At 41.1% G+C, this 13173-nt stretch overlaps 1 protein-coding gene across 1 annotated transcript in view; it reads right to left on the reverse strand.

Annotated features, from left to right (window-relative positions):
* Positions 1-236: 236 nt before the first annotated feature.
* TP53BP2 (tumor protein p53 binding protein 2) overlaps positions 237-13173 on the reverse strand; it is a 53032-nt gene continuing 40095 nt past the window's right edge. Inside the window, exons 12-18 of the mRNA XM_058834061.1 lie at positions 12005-12494; positions 10855-11636; positions 8842-8979; positions 8148-8281; positions 6985-7151; positions 3798-3997; positions 237-1035 (exon numbers count right to left, since the gene is read on the reverse strand). Of these exons, the coding sequence (XP_058690044.1) occupies positions 994-1035; positions 3798-3997; positions 6985-7151; positions 8148-8281; positions 8842-8979; positions 10855-11636; positions 12005-12494 (1953 nt within the window). The 3' untranslated portion in view covers positions 237-993. The remainder of the gene's footprint in view (positions 1036-3797; positions 3998-6984; positions 7152-8147; positions 8282-8841; positions 8980-10854; positions 11637-12004; positions 12495-13173) is intronic.

Below are 13173 nucleotides of genomic sequence, written 5' to 3' on the forward strand. Positions count from 1 at the left end.
TATTTTGAAAATACTGGTACGAAGTTGGTTTTTTTCCTTAAGTGTGTCCCTTAGCTTTTAAGGTTAACAATGTGCAACTAACAGATTCAGCCCAATTTTAAAGGCAGAAAAACTGCCTTGAATGCATGGTTTAGGAGGGATTTGGTTTAATACAGAAAGTAGCTGAAAGTTAGTGTAATGTAGATGTGTCTTACTGGTAACATTTCTAATAAAAATCACTATTAAAATACCCAGAGTTAAAGCTTAAGAGCAGACAAAAGTTTAATGGTGGAGTAAACAAGTGGAGTAAAAACAAGTAAGTTGTCAAGGACTACAGAAGGTTTCTACATTTAGTCTTCAAAGTACAAAATACAATAAATACATGAGGCTCTGTGTAAAAAGAGGAATCTAAAACTACATTTCTGTTACAGCACATGATATTTTGAATACACAATTTCTAAGATGCTACAGCTTTTTTAAAAGTTATTGCTTAATGGATTGGTCATGTGGTTGTCACTCTTCAGATGCACTTCAGTTTTTTTAGCTTCTTTTAACATTCTGCTTCCAGCAATAACACTTTAATTTCTCCCATCTGGAAAAAGTCTTGGGATAAATTTGGACAAAGCCAAGTTGTCTGTTTCATGATGATTCCTTCAATGGCAAATTCAAAAGGTCCTCGTATTTAATGAAAAAAAAAAAAAAAAAAAAAAGTGAAACTCTCCTCTGCCATGTTTTAAGAAATCCGGGTGGGTACTTGAACATAATGGCTTGATTTGACCAAAGGCAGCAGAATTTCATTTGCTTGTAAGCATTATTTCATCTTGTACAATGCCCTCATCCATTTGCTAATGCATCAATCCTTCATTTGTTTTCAAAGCACATTTTTCATAGCTTTCAAATTACATTGTCATTGAAATAAGTCTCATGATACTGGAACCAACACAAAATGGACTTTCTTTTTTTTCTGTAAGTTATCCATGATTAGTACTTCAAGAATCTGGCTTCTGTATTATTTCATGCCAAGCTTCTTTGTCTAGGTTTAATCCTCGGATACAGCTGAGGGTAAAACAGAAATGAGGTTTAAAATTTTAGTACTTTAAAAGGTTACTTTTTTTAAAAAGAAAAAATAAAGGAACAAAAACCCCTTTCCCTTTGGTGCTAAAATTCTAATGTAAACCATAGTAGCAAAGGCATGGTTATAAAAAACACCCAGGGCACTGACAAATATGAATTTAGCAGTCTTAGGCAGGCTTAAAGAAATACCAACCATGTCAGTACAAAAGGGAGGTACTGAACAGCACATAAGTGAGTACTTTCAGCTCTACCCAGATGGGTGGGCCAGGAAAAGCATGTGGCTTTGTAAGTCAGGAGACCTCTGTGTTCAGTGAACTGTGGGATTGTTCCCTGTTTTATAAATGGGACCAGAAAGGTATTCAAGGCTGGTTTGCTTTCTCTCACCTATCAGCTTTTATGGCAGTATAGCTTTGGGCAAGGTGGAAACATCTGTCTGCAGAAGGGCCATGGACGTGGAGGAGCTGTGCTTTAGGGAGTGGAGGGCGGGTGGCCAGTTCCATGAATGACCTGCCAGCAGGAAACTGGTCCCTGCCAGCCTGTGGCCCCTGGGCTGCTCACACATCCTGGCCACACAGGCAGGGGTGCAGGGGACAACTGACAGGACACAGCTTGGGACAGCACACAGCAGGGACAGGATGCCTGGGAAGCTGTTGGCTCCCACTTGGAAGGGTTTAGGGAACAGCCGCTGTTCTGAAAAGTATTTTGGCCACCAGCAGATGAAAATAGGAGGATACACTTCATACAGTTAAGAGAGATGAGAGATGAGTCCTCCATGCTCTAAATGGCAAAGCATCACAGCATTTTCCATCTAAAGCTCTCCTTAAAGCTGCCCTGTTCTCTCCTTAACCAGACTCTGGCTTTCTTCTTTTCCCAGTGACTAAGACAAGGCCAACAACTTCACCACAAGGTCTGTCCCAGCCTGCTGTGATTTCACCATTCTTCAGTGAAGTCAGTCAGTTGCAGTATTGTAACACCTGACAGTGTTCAAAAGACTCCCTTTGACAGTATTCTCTTATTAGCTTGGGGAGCCAGGGAGTCACTAAGAAGGGTAGAGTGCTGATATAGAAAATATAATCCTTTTTTTTTATTCAGTATACCTGACTGCAAAAGGATAAAGCAACTATGATAAGAACAAGAATATATTAATCTACCAAATGTTTTCCTTGTTGGTGAACATCATAGACTAGAACTCAGCAGCTATATCAAGAGGCCAGTAACTGCTTTGGAGAACCACCACAGGATATTTCAGTGTCAGCACTAGAACAACTGAACAGACACAGGAGTGTCACAGTTAATAAATACTGTATAGTTTCCCCCAAAGATTCTGTTGGGATTGTGTTGTGCTTATAAGGGTTAGTTTTGATTCCCAGTTTAAGATGTGCTGCCTTGTGTTTTGTTTTTTTTTCTAGAAGCACAGATGTTCCTTGTGTTCTTACACACCTGTGCTCAGGCTCAGAGCACAAGCTTATGAACAAGCACTATGTGCATAATTCACCCTGGGGCAGGCAAAAATCAAACAGCTGCCATTTTAACCTTACTGTGCAGGGCTGATGGCTGCTCTCAATTTAGAAATGTTTACTTTGGAGAGGAAAAAACTGAGCAGGAGTACTGTGTTAGGGAGGATTTTTCAGTACATGGTATGTAGGCCTGACCTGGAAACGATACAGACATGAAAACTGATTTTGCATTAGATAGAGTCGCTCTGCAAAATCTAACCAGTTTAAGCGTAAGGATTATCTGCATGAGAAAGGAGGTTCAGCCTCTTTCAAGCATCATACATCAATCAGCTAAAATTCACAGTGGTTAATCTTGGAGAACCTCTTATCTCCAGCACCAAGGCAGCTAGAACTGCGAAAAAAAAAAAAGCTTAATGGAATTTTTATATATGTGTCCATCTGCCACCGTTTTCTAGCAACTCAGCTGTGAGGAGAAATACAGGGACATGATTGAAAGTATCTTATTTGTACACAGCTGTTTTTAATAAAAGGCAATACAAAAGGTGATTAGAGAAGGAGAGGCCATTCATGTAAGGCCTCAGACATATGGTTAAATGTTACTTAAAAAGCATAGGAGGAAACAAAGATCTGCCTTTACTGAGCAATGTAATCTGTTTTCCAACACTAGGAAAAAAGATAACCTAGATTTTTGCAGTGTTTATCCCCTTGGATCAAAAGGTACCTTGTCTACACAGGGAAGGACTCATGACTCACTCTTCATGCAAGTTTCAGTTCTGAAGGCCCTTTGTGCCAGTACATCACTTTTTTGAAACAGGGAAAACTCGTTTTGTTCTCAAACAATCACAGAATACCCTGAGTTGGAAGGGACCCCCAAGGAATAATGAAGTCCAGCTCCTGGCCCTACACAGGACAGCCCCAAAATCACCCCACATGCCTGAAAACATGCTCAAGAAAATCATATTCACATGTCATATTTGGATAAAAGGGGTTTTTTTTCCTCTAAGATGGTGGAACAAGGTTGGTATTAGGGCCTGCTGTGTATTGCAGAATGGTGATACTATTGTTCTTTTGTGCACCCATTAATCTGTGCTAAGTACCTTAAACAGAGGGTGTTAACCCACTCTGCCAAGGTATTCAACTCCCTAAATAAAGATGGAAAATGTCAACTCCTTCCTCTTGACTCTTAAAGCTGCACCTTGATGGACAAGATCCAATGAGAATACAATGCTGTGTACACTCCACATCCTGGGGTGGGGTTTTTTGGCTCTGGAAGTAGCCAGGACTCACCCCTAGTAGGTTTCGGGGCACGTAGCCTTCCTTGTCATTCAGCCGTGCCCACCACCATTCGATCTCCTCCTCATCCTCCCGGCGCAGGATTGTCATGCAGTCTCCTTCCTTCATGGACAGCTCGTCATCGTTCTGAGCCTCATAATCCCACAGCCCATAAATCACTCCTTTGTTCATGATCCCCATCTTCTCCTGCACTCCTGCAGCATTGAAAACACAGAGCAGCTTGAATGAAAAGAAAATATAGAAATAAAAAGGACAACAGGAGGGAAGACTCATTTATTCTTACTGGAAAAGAAAAAAAACAACCCAAAATTTCTGCCTTATTGCCTATTCAGAGTTGGTCCTGGAAGAAATGGCTTTGTGAAACTACTTAGAGCAGACAGATTCCTTCCTTAAACATGCTCAAAAAATACAAGGCAAATGGGGAGCACAACACTGATTGACAAAAGGTTATATTTTTGTGTTCACATTTTCTAGACCTAAGTGATGAGCAAGAAACACTTTCTGTACCCTTAGTGCAACAGTAATCTCTTTCTGTCACAGGAAGATAGCAATACCTGCTTGGGTTGACCAGCACTGTAATTTTGATGAGTATGGTGTCATTTGCCACCTGGGCCATTTTATTTCAGAACTTTAAATAAAGCAAGTTGCATCTCAGACCTGTACCTGAGAGATCTGCCTGCTACTCTGCAGCTGCTTTTGGTTATCTCAGCAGTTCTTCATTTCTGTTTGTTTTTTTCTTGTTTTAAACACTGCCTTCAGAAACACAAGTCTGTTAAATTATTTCTGGACCAAGCTGTTTTGGAGTATACAAATGCACCCTGCAAGGCTATTCAGAACTTGCTCATTTTACAGCTGTAGCCAGAGATGATACTTTTCTTTCTGTACACATTCCTCAGTCTCTACGCAGAAAACTGGAAAAGGCATCTTAGTTTGTATACCAGCTGATTTTCTCTTGAGTAATTATCTTAAAATACTGAATTCTACTGGTGGGGTTTTTTTTGGTTGGTTGGTTTTGTATTTTCAGGAGCAGAGAGTACACTGCACACTGTATCACAAAACCTGGCCTTTTCCTTTTTGTCATGTACCTATTACCACCTACATCTGCTAAAGGAAGCATCTGCTCAAATCAAGTTCTTTACTTCTGCACACCAGCTCAGCCCGTAACATTAAATTACTTCCAGTGCATGGTAAGCTCTGCTCAGAGAAACTCTTCCCTTGTTTTGCACTTGGTATAAGTAGAGGTTTGGCCAAAGCCGTGCTCTGCACCCGTGTGGAAGGGAAGATTGAGCACCGAGCATCGAAGCAGACAAAGAAGATTCACACAATGCATGTGGTGTGCTAAAGGGGTGTTAATAGTCACACCAGGGCAGTGGGGCACGCAGAGCCAGCACAGGCATTACATTTCAGAAAGTGAAAATATCCATATTAATGCAGCATCAGACCTGTCATCTAACCAATGCTAAAGGATGACTGGTTTTATTTAAACCTACCTGTGCCTCTTACATGATATTGGACATCATTTGCAACAAAAAAAGATTTGGTGAATCAATGAATTACACCAGGGTTTATTAGCTTGATAATGAGTTTAGAGGGCCGGGTTTTAGTGCAATTCTGAAAACAGATACACATTCCCAAACGTCTTTTACAGAAGCAGTTTTAGGCAGAGAATAATTTCTTACCAGAACTAGTCTTAGCAATAAGATTAATTTCTGATGGAACAATATGGAACTTTGATAGCTGAACAGCCAATATATCAAGAGACAGTTTCAGCGGTTTCAATCCGGAAGAGCTGGCAATAGGCCAAAGCCTTACAGTCCTTTCAGGACCCATCAGAAAGTATCTCATAACACAAAAAGATCCCAAACTCAACAAAAACCAGAGTATCAAGTGAAATCACCAGATGGCAGGTCATAAAAACCCCACAAACAAAAAGAATGTATTTCTTCATGCTGTATATAATGAGACCATGGACTTTCCTTTCCACAAGATCTCAAGGGCAGTTTAACTGAATTTAAGAATTAGACAAATTCCTGAAAGAAATCCCTCTAGAGGTGTACAACACAAATATACCATCTCTTAATTCATATGTGAGTTAAGACAAGTTTAAAATATTAGGCAAATAGTATTTTTATCTAGTCCTGCAATCTTCCTTGTGTATTTAGTGTCAATGACCTCCCTTGGAGTCTGGGTACAAAACCAAATGTAGTTTTGCTTAGCCTACAAATTTTGATGCCAGTTAAAATGGTTTCCTCCCTTTATAGAGAAAACTATATATTTGGCACCAAAGACACAGTTTCAAGCTTAGTGAGGACAGCTGGACAGACTGTTTTGAAATCTCCTGGCTGAGCAGCTTAAAGCAAACTCAGCTCTCGCCTGTGCCATAAAAGCAGAAAGGCAGTTTTACAGCTTTTTCTGTTGTGTTACATTGCTGCTACTCTAAACTCTTGCAGAGATGACACTCCAGCTGGTACGTGCCTAGGGGACATGAGCTACATACAAAACAGAGAAAAGTAATTTAAAACCTCATTACACACAAAACATACAGTAAAGCAATGTAAAACCTCATTGACTAATACTCATCACCCCCTAGGGGGAATTAAGTTTTCTCCATTCAAAGACAGTATCTCTGTAGCCTTACTATTTGAATAAAATCTAAATTTAATCTGGGATTTCTTTTTAAATGCAAGTCAAGAAAAAAGTCAGGAAGGTAAAGTCAAATTCAGTGCTTGCTAACATCCATCAAGGTAGGAACTTGGCAATACCTTTTCTGGTTCTAAGATGCACATTAGTCCTCATTTCAAGACACCAGGTAACAGCTGGAACTGCCTACTGACATATCCATGTCACTTTTGTTTTCATGTAGAAGTTGTTCTTATGTGGCAAGATTCACCTAATTGGTATATCTGTCAATGCACGTGCTTCACTCAACACTTTTAATGCAGGGAAACCTTTTGTTACTCAGATCTCCTGCACAGGGTGAGTATTACAAAGTTAATCTCAATGGAACTCTCTCTCTGCAATAGAATTCTGTAACAGGAAGCTGACCAAAACGTCTCTCTTTCCAGGAGGAACCTGTGGCACAGGTACCTGAGTGTGCCACTTACCCCTCCTCATGCACAAATGAACTGAGAGGCAGCAGGGGAGCCCCTGGTGTGCCCCAGGACTCAGGGACGACACTCACCATACAAGAACTGGGAGCACTGCGTGTAGCCCTCCTCCATCTCCTCGCACTTGTCCGCGGCCGTCTGCATGTCACTGTAGGTCATGGCAAAGACAGCTGCCCCCGACTCCACCAGGAACTTGCACACCTGCACGTTATTGCAGGACGCTGCACAGTGCAGAGGGGTCCTGCAAGGCAAGGACAAAAGGATGGCACTTCACTCCCATGGGAGCAAAGGGCATCCACGCCTGCAGGACCAGAACCCTGGGCAGTCAGCTCTGCCCTGCTGAGGGTTTCCCCGCACAGCACGTAACCCAGCATGTCAAGAGCAATCGCTTTTCACAGGTAACAGGAGCTACTGAGAGCTGCTTGAGCCCTAAAGCTAAGTTTCCATACAGATCTCCAGTTACTCTACCTTTCTACAATCTATTAACATTTTAGGAACATTCATTAAGGCACTAAAAATTAAAAAATTAATCAATATTAAAAACCCATTCAAATCTTTCTGACATCATGCCTCTTACAATTTAGATAATTACTTCAAGATTTGACTTCGTGACAAGTGTGCATAATCATGATAACCCCTCAGGTTGAGGGAGCACAAGCATCTTTATTCAGTTTTAGGCCTCAAGCACTTCTGTTATAGGCAGAAATAACAGTAAAATCACTACCCCCTGCACCAGCCCTCCATAAATAATCTCCCTGGTTATTTGTTAAAAGGATTTGTAACGCATTATCAGCTGCAAGCCTTGTTTGAGGGTTGTGATTTTCCACTTTGGTTTCAAGTTGGCTGATTATTGGACAAAGAACTGGGGAGAGTTTGCAGGGCTAGATACTGCCCAGAGCACAGGTAAGTTATAGGTTACCTCACAGGGATATTGGGAATTTCAGCATAAGGCTCATTATAAGCTGTCTTCAATATCTCAAGGAAACAGAGCAATTTCCTGACAACTGTGTCCACCCCTACAACATTTCTTATCGTAAGGGAATATTGCTATAATTTCCCTATTCTCCCACCTGCACAGGCCCATATGATGCCCCACTGAGAACTGCTGTTGCTCCACTTTGGAAAGAAAACTCATTGCCAGCTCCACAGAGGGACATTCTGAGGGACCTGCAATAGCTCCCTAGTCCTGACTCTTGTGGAAGAACATCCAAAAGGAACCACTTAATGAAACCCTTACCATCCATCGCTGTCTGCAGCATTCACGTTCACCCCAAACTGCACCAGGAACTTCACGATTTCCGTGTGCCCGGCACACACAGCGTTGTGCAGAGCAGTAATTCCTTCATCATTGGGCATGCTAGGATCTTCCACCTGGCCAGCCAGAAAGGAACCAATCACATTCAAGTGACACTACTTGGAATAAACACCTCTTCTCATACAAAAATCAGCTGTCTTATTCTGAAATATGAATTTGTGATGCATTTCTAGGAAGGACATGAGCAAGAAGACTACAGTTACTACCAATTTTGCATCAAGACTCATATTTAAGCTTGCAGTCTCACTTCAACAGTGTGGTTCAGAGAAACAGGATCTTGGTAACTTACCAAAAGTACTTTTAACAAATTTCTAATATATGTCTATTTAACTGTGAGCAAAGTTCACATGGATTTTGCCTGTCAAATTATCTGATAACTATGAAGCACTACATAAAAAATGAGAAAAAGGTGTCCTGCAAATTTTATAGTCTTGATCCTAAAAATGCACTGTGGATTTAACACACTTAAAATTAGCCTCTAAATATGATCACTTAGAACCTGTTAGGATTTATCTCCTGAAGAACAGATCTAGATTCTGCACTAGTCCAGAAAAGCTATGACTTCCTGGTTTCAATCAGTATTGAAATTCCTTATCTTACAAATCAGCATTTGTACCTCATAAATTATTCTCTGCACAAGGTCAAACTCCCCCTCCAAAGATGAATCTAGAAGCAATGCCAAGGGATTGAATTTCACTCTCATTCCATGCCCAATCCTTTCGGAGCCAGTCTTACGCAAGTTCGTCCTCTTCCCCTGTGAAAAGGTAACACAAGTTACAGGCACTTTTTTCCTGGAAAGAAGATGAATGCAAGACTGCTTCTTTGGGAATGAAAGCAGAAATAATCAACTACAAAAGTGTTCAACAGGAAATTTATAGTATTTTTTTACCAATCCACAAACACATTATGAATACATTAGGTTAAGCATGTTATGAAAGATCTCTGCCTTTATCTCTGGACAAGGTCACTATTCAACTCTCATACAGAAAGAAGTTACCTTGATCAAACGTCAATAAAGCAACAAAACTACTAAATATCAGCAAAAGATGCAATTTTTCCTTGTTGTTTGGGCTATTTTACCATTAACTCTCATAGCTATTAAACCAAGCAGCCCACTCCACCAAGTACACTACTTTAAGTGCTGATGTAAAGTTATTAGCATTTTTGAAAATATAGCAGAGGTTAACAGGAGCCAACAGTGATAAAAAATGGTTTTACTGAAATATAGAACCAAGTGTAGAATTGCTTTAGATGCTCCCATTGATACTGGGAACCAAGTATTTCTATAGCTGAACTTGTAGCTGTTCCTTTAGGAAACACGCTCGCATTAGCTCAGCGCTCGCCCAGCTGCCTGGGCAGCAGCAATAACACTATTCACGAGGGTATGTAAATTTCTGACAGATGTCCAGGCAAAGATGAATAGAACTGACTCATATTCCACAAGAGCAGGCATGTGAAGATAAGATATATAAGTAGAGATTCTCATGAAATTCTCTTCTCCCTGTAGATTTGTACATCATATCAAAAGTAGGGGCTTTTTCAAGAGTGAGCCCGGCAGAACTACCCACGGATTTAAATATGAAATCAAGAAGCTGGGCTGGTTTCTTCTCATCATTGCAGAAATATTACAAAGCCAAGCAGAAATGAGTTCTCATAATTCAGGAAATCCTACCACTTAAGTTTCCTTGTAAAAGGGAACAAGAACAAAATCTTTAAAGAATGAACACGCAATGTCTCCAACACAAATTACAAGGTTAAAAAGCACATTTAAACCTTTGAACTCCTTTGCACTGAAGTGATAGAGGAAAAAAACCACTTTCATGTATCAGGTTATCAAAACTATCAAAAATCTACTCTTGATAGGTTTTTAAAGAAAGTCTTTGAGAAACCAAAATCATTAAGCATTTTTGTTCTACAACAGTGAGATAACATCATACCACACACACAGATACAAATTTGTAAAATGAATTGGTAAAAATGCTGCCTCCTCTCAGCCCCAAGAGATTCCATTTTGATGCAACTTGAGAGCAGACTGATGTTAAATCAGAAAGAAAGAAAGAAAAAGTTTCAAAGAAATTCAGGAAACATTCAGTAGAAGTACAAACAGCTGATGTCTACAAATGAGTTTTTAAGGCAGAAACTAAACAAGTCTGTTCCTCCATATTTTTCAAGAAAAGCACTTTCAGATAAACAAATGCAATCTAGGATTAAGAAAGTTAGTCCCCAGCTCATATTAGCAATAGTGGGAAATGCCTGTGAAATCTGTATCTCAAGGAAAAAAAAAAAATAAAAATCAAATCAGCATTAATTTCTCTTGAAGAGAATTTGGGTGTAGGCAGATTTCTATAAGGAATGTTCTTTACAGCTCTGTAGAGTTTTACTATTTGTGTATTCCATTTGAAACTTCTCATTATGTCATTAGTTCTAGTGACAAGAGACTTTTCATTACTGTTATGCAGCCTGGAGATAACAGCATCTCACAAATAGAAGAGATACCCAGAGAGTGACTTCTAGACAGTGAGACTGTTCTCCCACATCTCTCTGAGCTCTAGAACACAATGCTCAGAGTTTATGGCAGCACTTGAGATGATTTATTGACAGGACACCCCAGTTGTAAGCTCATACTTACAGGAGGCAAGGAAAATTGTCCAGTAACTTCAGGAGGCCTCATATTGAATGAGTCCTCTCCCAAACTCTCTGGTTCCCCTGATGGATAGGGAGGAGGTGGGTACGGAGGATATTCTTCCATGTACACCTCCAGTGGCAGTGGAGCTTCTAGGTTTGGTTCTTCTGGTTTGGGCTGTGTGAGTTCATCGCAGTCTGATACAGCTTCAGGTACAGTGTCCAAAGGCACGGGGGGAAGAGCAGCTTCACTCTGCTCTGCTGCTGTGCTTTCTGTCTCCTCAGCAATAGCTTGTTCTGGCATGGAAGCAGCTGTTTCTTTTTCTGATTCTGTGCTTAGATAAGGATTTGGGATTTCCACTGGGCTTTCAGGACTGGCAGCTGATGCTGTCTGTTTGGAGGGATGCGATGGAGCTGAGATAGTCTCCATTGCAGCCAGAGTGGTCCTCTGATACAACAGCTTCTGAATGTTGGGGCCATTAGGCCCCTCTGGCTCAGTGATAGAGCTGCGTTTCTTCAGTGGTCTGGGAGCATTGGACAGCTTTTTCCGTAGAGCTTCCAGGTCGGCATCGCTCTGGTTGCGGTAGGGGTTGGATAAGAAAGGCAGCAGCTTGGTCGGGCTCAGGGGACGGGGTATCCGCTCTGGTTCATGGTTCTCATGAGCAGAGGCTGCTGTTTCCATCTCAGGCTCTGGACTGCCTGGCTTGCCCTGGAGGTTGGAGTAGATGTTCTCTGTCTGTGGCAGCTGATTCTGTACCCCAGCTCCTGCCATCACAGGCTTGCCATACACTGTGGAGCAGGTCAGACAGGGTGGGGGAAAACAAGTTTGATTATTTGATCAACAAGAAAACAACAACAAAGAAATGTGAATCAGGTTGTGTATTCTTTATGCAGGGCAAAGAAGCAGAATACAAAAAAACTGAACAGAACTAATCTGGTAACCAGATCTACCATTAGTTACCATGCAAACCCAAGACACGCATTCTATACTTCCTGTTAACACTCTTACACAGCATGGAAGATCCACCTAAGATTCTTACAGCTGCCCTGACCCACTTAATTCCCCTGAAGAACAGCTTCATACCCACAGACCAGGTGGAAAGAACATCTATCTGAGGTTCATCAGACAGAAGAGAGGGAGAGAGCCACATGCTTACCACTTGGGAAGTGTGGTCCTCTGGTCTGTGCCCTCGTCAAAGCACTCTGCACTGCCTGCTGGAAGTTCTTGCCAGGAGTCTGCTGTTGGGTGTACATGCTGTAAATGGAACTTGCAGCCACAGTCTGAGGCTTTCGAAATGGTGGCAGTGAGGTCTCTTTGGATGGCTGAGGAGTAAAAGGTCTCACAGCTGCTGCTGGAGGACTCTCCTGTTTGGAGGAAGGAAGAATTTGATCCTGGCTAGAGGAAGAACCTACAGGAGGTACTGAAATTCTTTGCTGTATCTGCTGAGAAAGATGAGAAGGCTGCTGTGCCACTGTTTTTTGCTTGTTCGCCATAGCTGCAATAGCCAAAGGCAGCTTCTGCAGGTTTCCATCCAGCTTTGTATCAGCAGGCTGCAGGTGACTGGCTTGACCGAAGTAAGGCAAATTTATCTGTTTTGGTTTAGTGGGAACAGGTGGTGGCACCTTGGTTACATTTTTATTGGTTGTCTGAAAGACAAAACAATTTCATTAAGATGAAACATTAAGACATGATTTAAGCCTTCTGCTATGAAGGACCTAAGAGCCTCAAAGTATGCATCTTATATATACTACTGCTGTAATAAGGTTTACATCATCATTGGAAACAAGAAGAAACTGCTTGAAACATTTTGTCATTACTGGTATTTGTAAGTACTTTGAGCCTATTCTCTTTAATTCTTTCTGTAACAGCTGTGTTTAAAACAGAAGCAATGGCAGAGCACAGTAATTTCTCTAGAGATATCAAACACTCAGTTGACAAGAGGCTGCTCTCCAACAAAGCATTTGTCATCCCCAGTTGCAGGCTAGTTCACCCCTACATGATCAAACTGTGCCCTCCTGCCAAAATTAAGTTGGGAAGTTTCGGTGCTATCAAACATTTGAAGGATACTGTTGCATTGAAGAGTGAACCAAGTATTGTAGATGATTTTGAAAAAAAACCCAAACATGCAAATACATCTTTGTATCTTTGGGGACAAAAATACACACTCCTACAAGTAATACAGCCATAGATTCTCACCACAGTGACTGTAGAGCCTGATTTGGAGATACCAATTGCCATTAAAAGCCTAAGAGACATCTTCTCTCAGAAGCAGTCATTTAAAAGCTGACCTCAGTACTTTTCAGAGCTTTCTGCCAGCCACATTAG

The sequence above is a fragment of the Poecile atricapillus genome, chromosome 3, assembly GCF_030490865.1.
Source record: "Poecile atricapillus isolate bPoeAtr1 chromosome 3, bPoeAtr1.hap1, whole genome shotgun sequence".
Lineage (NCBI taxonomy): Eukaryota > Metazoa > Chordata > Aves > Passeriformes > Paridae > Poecile > Poecile atricapillus.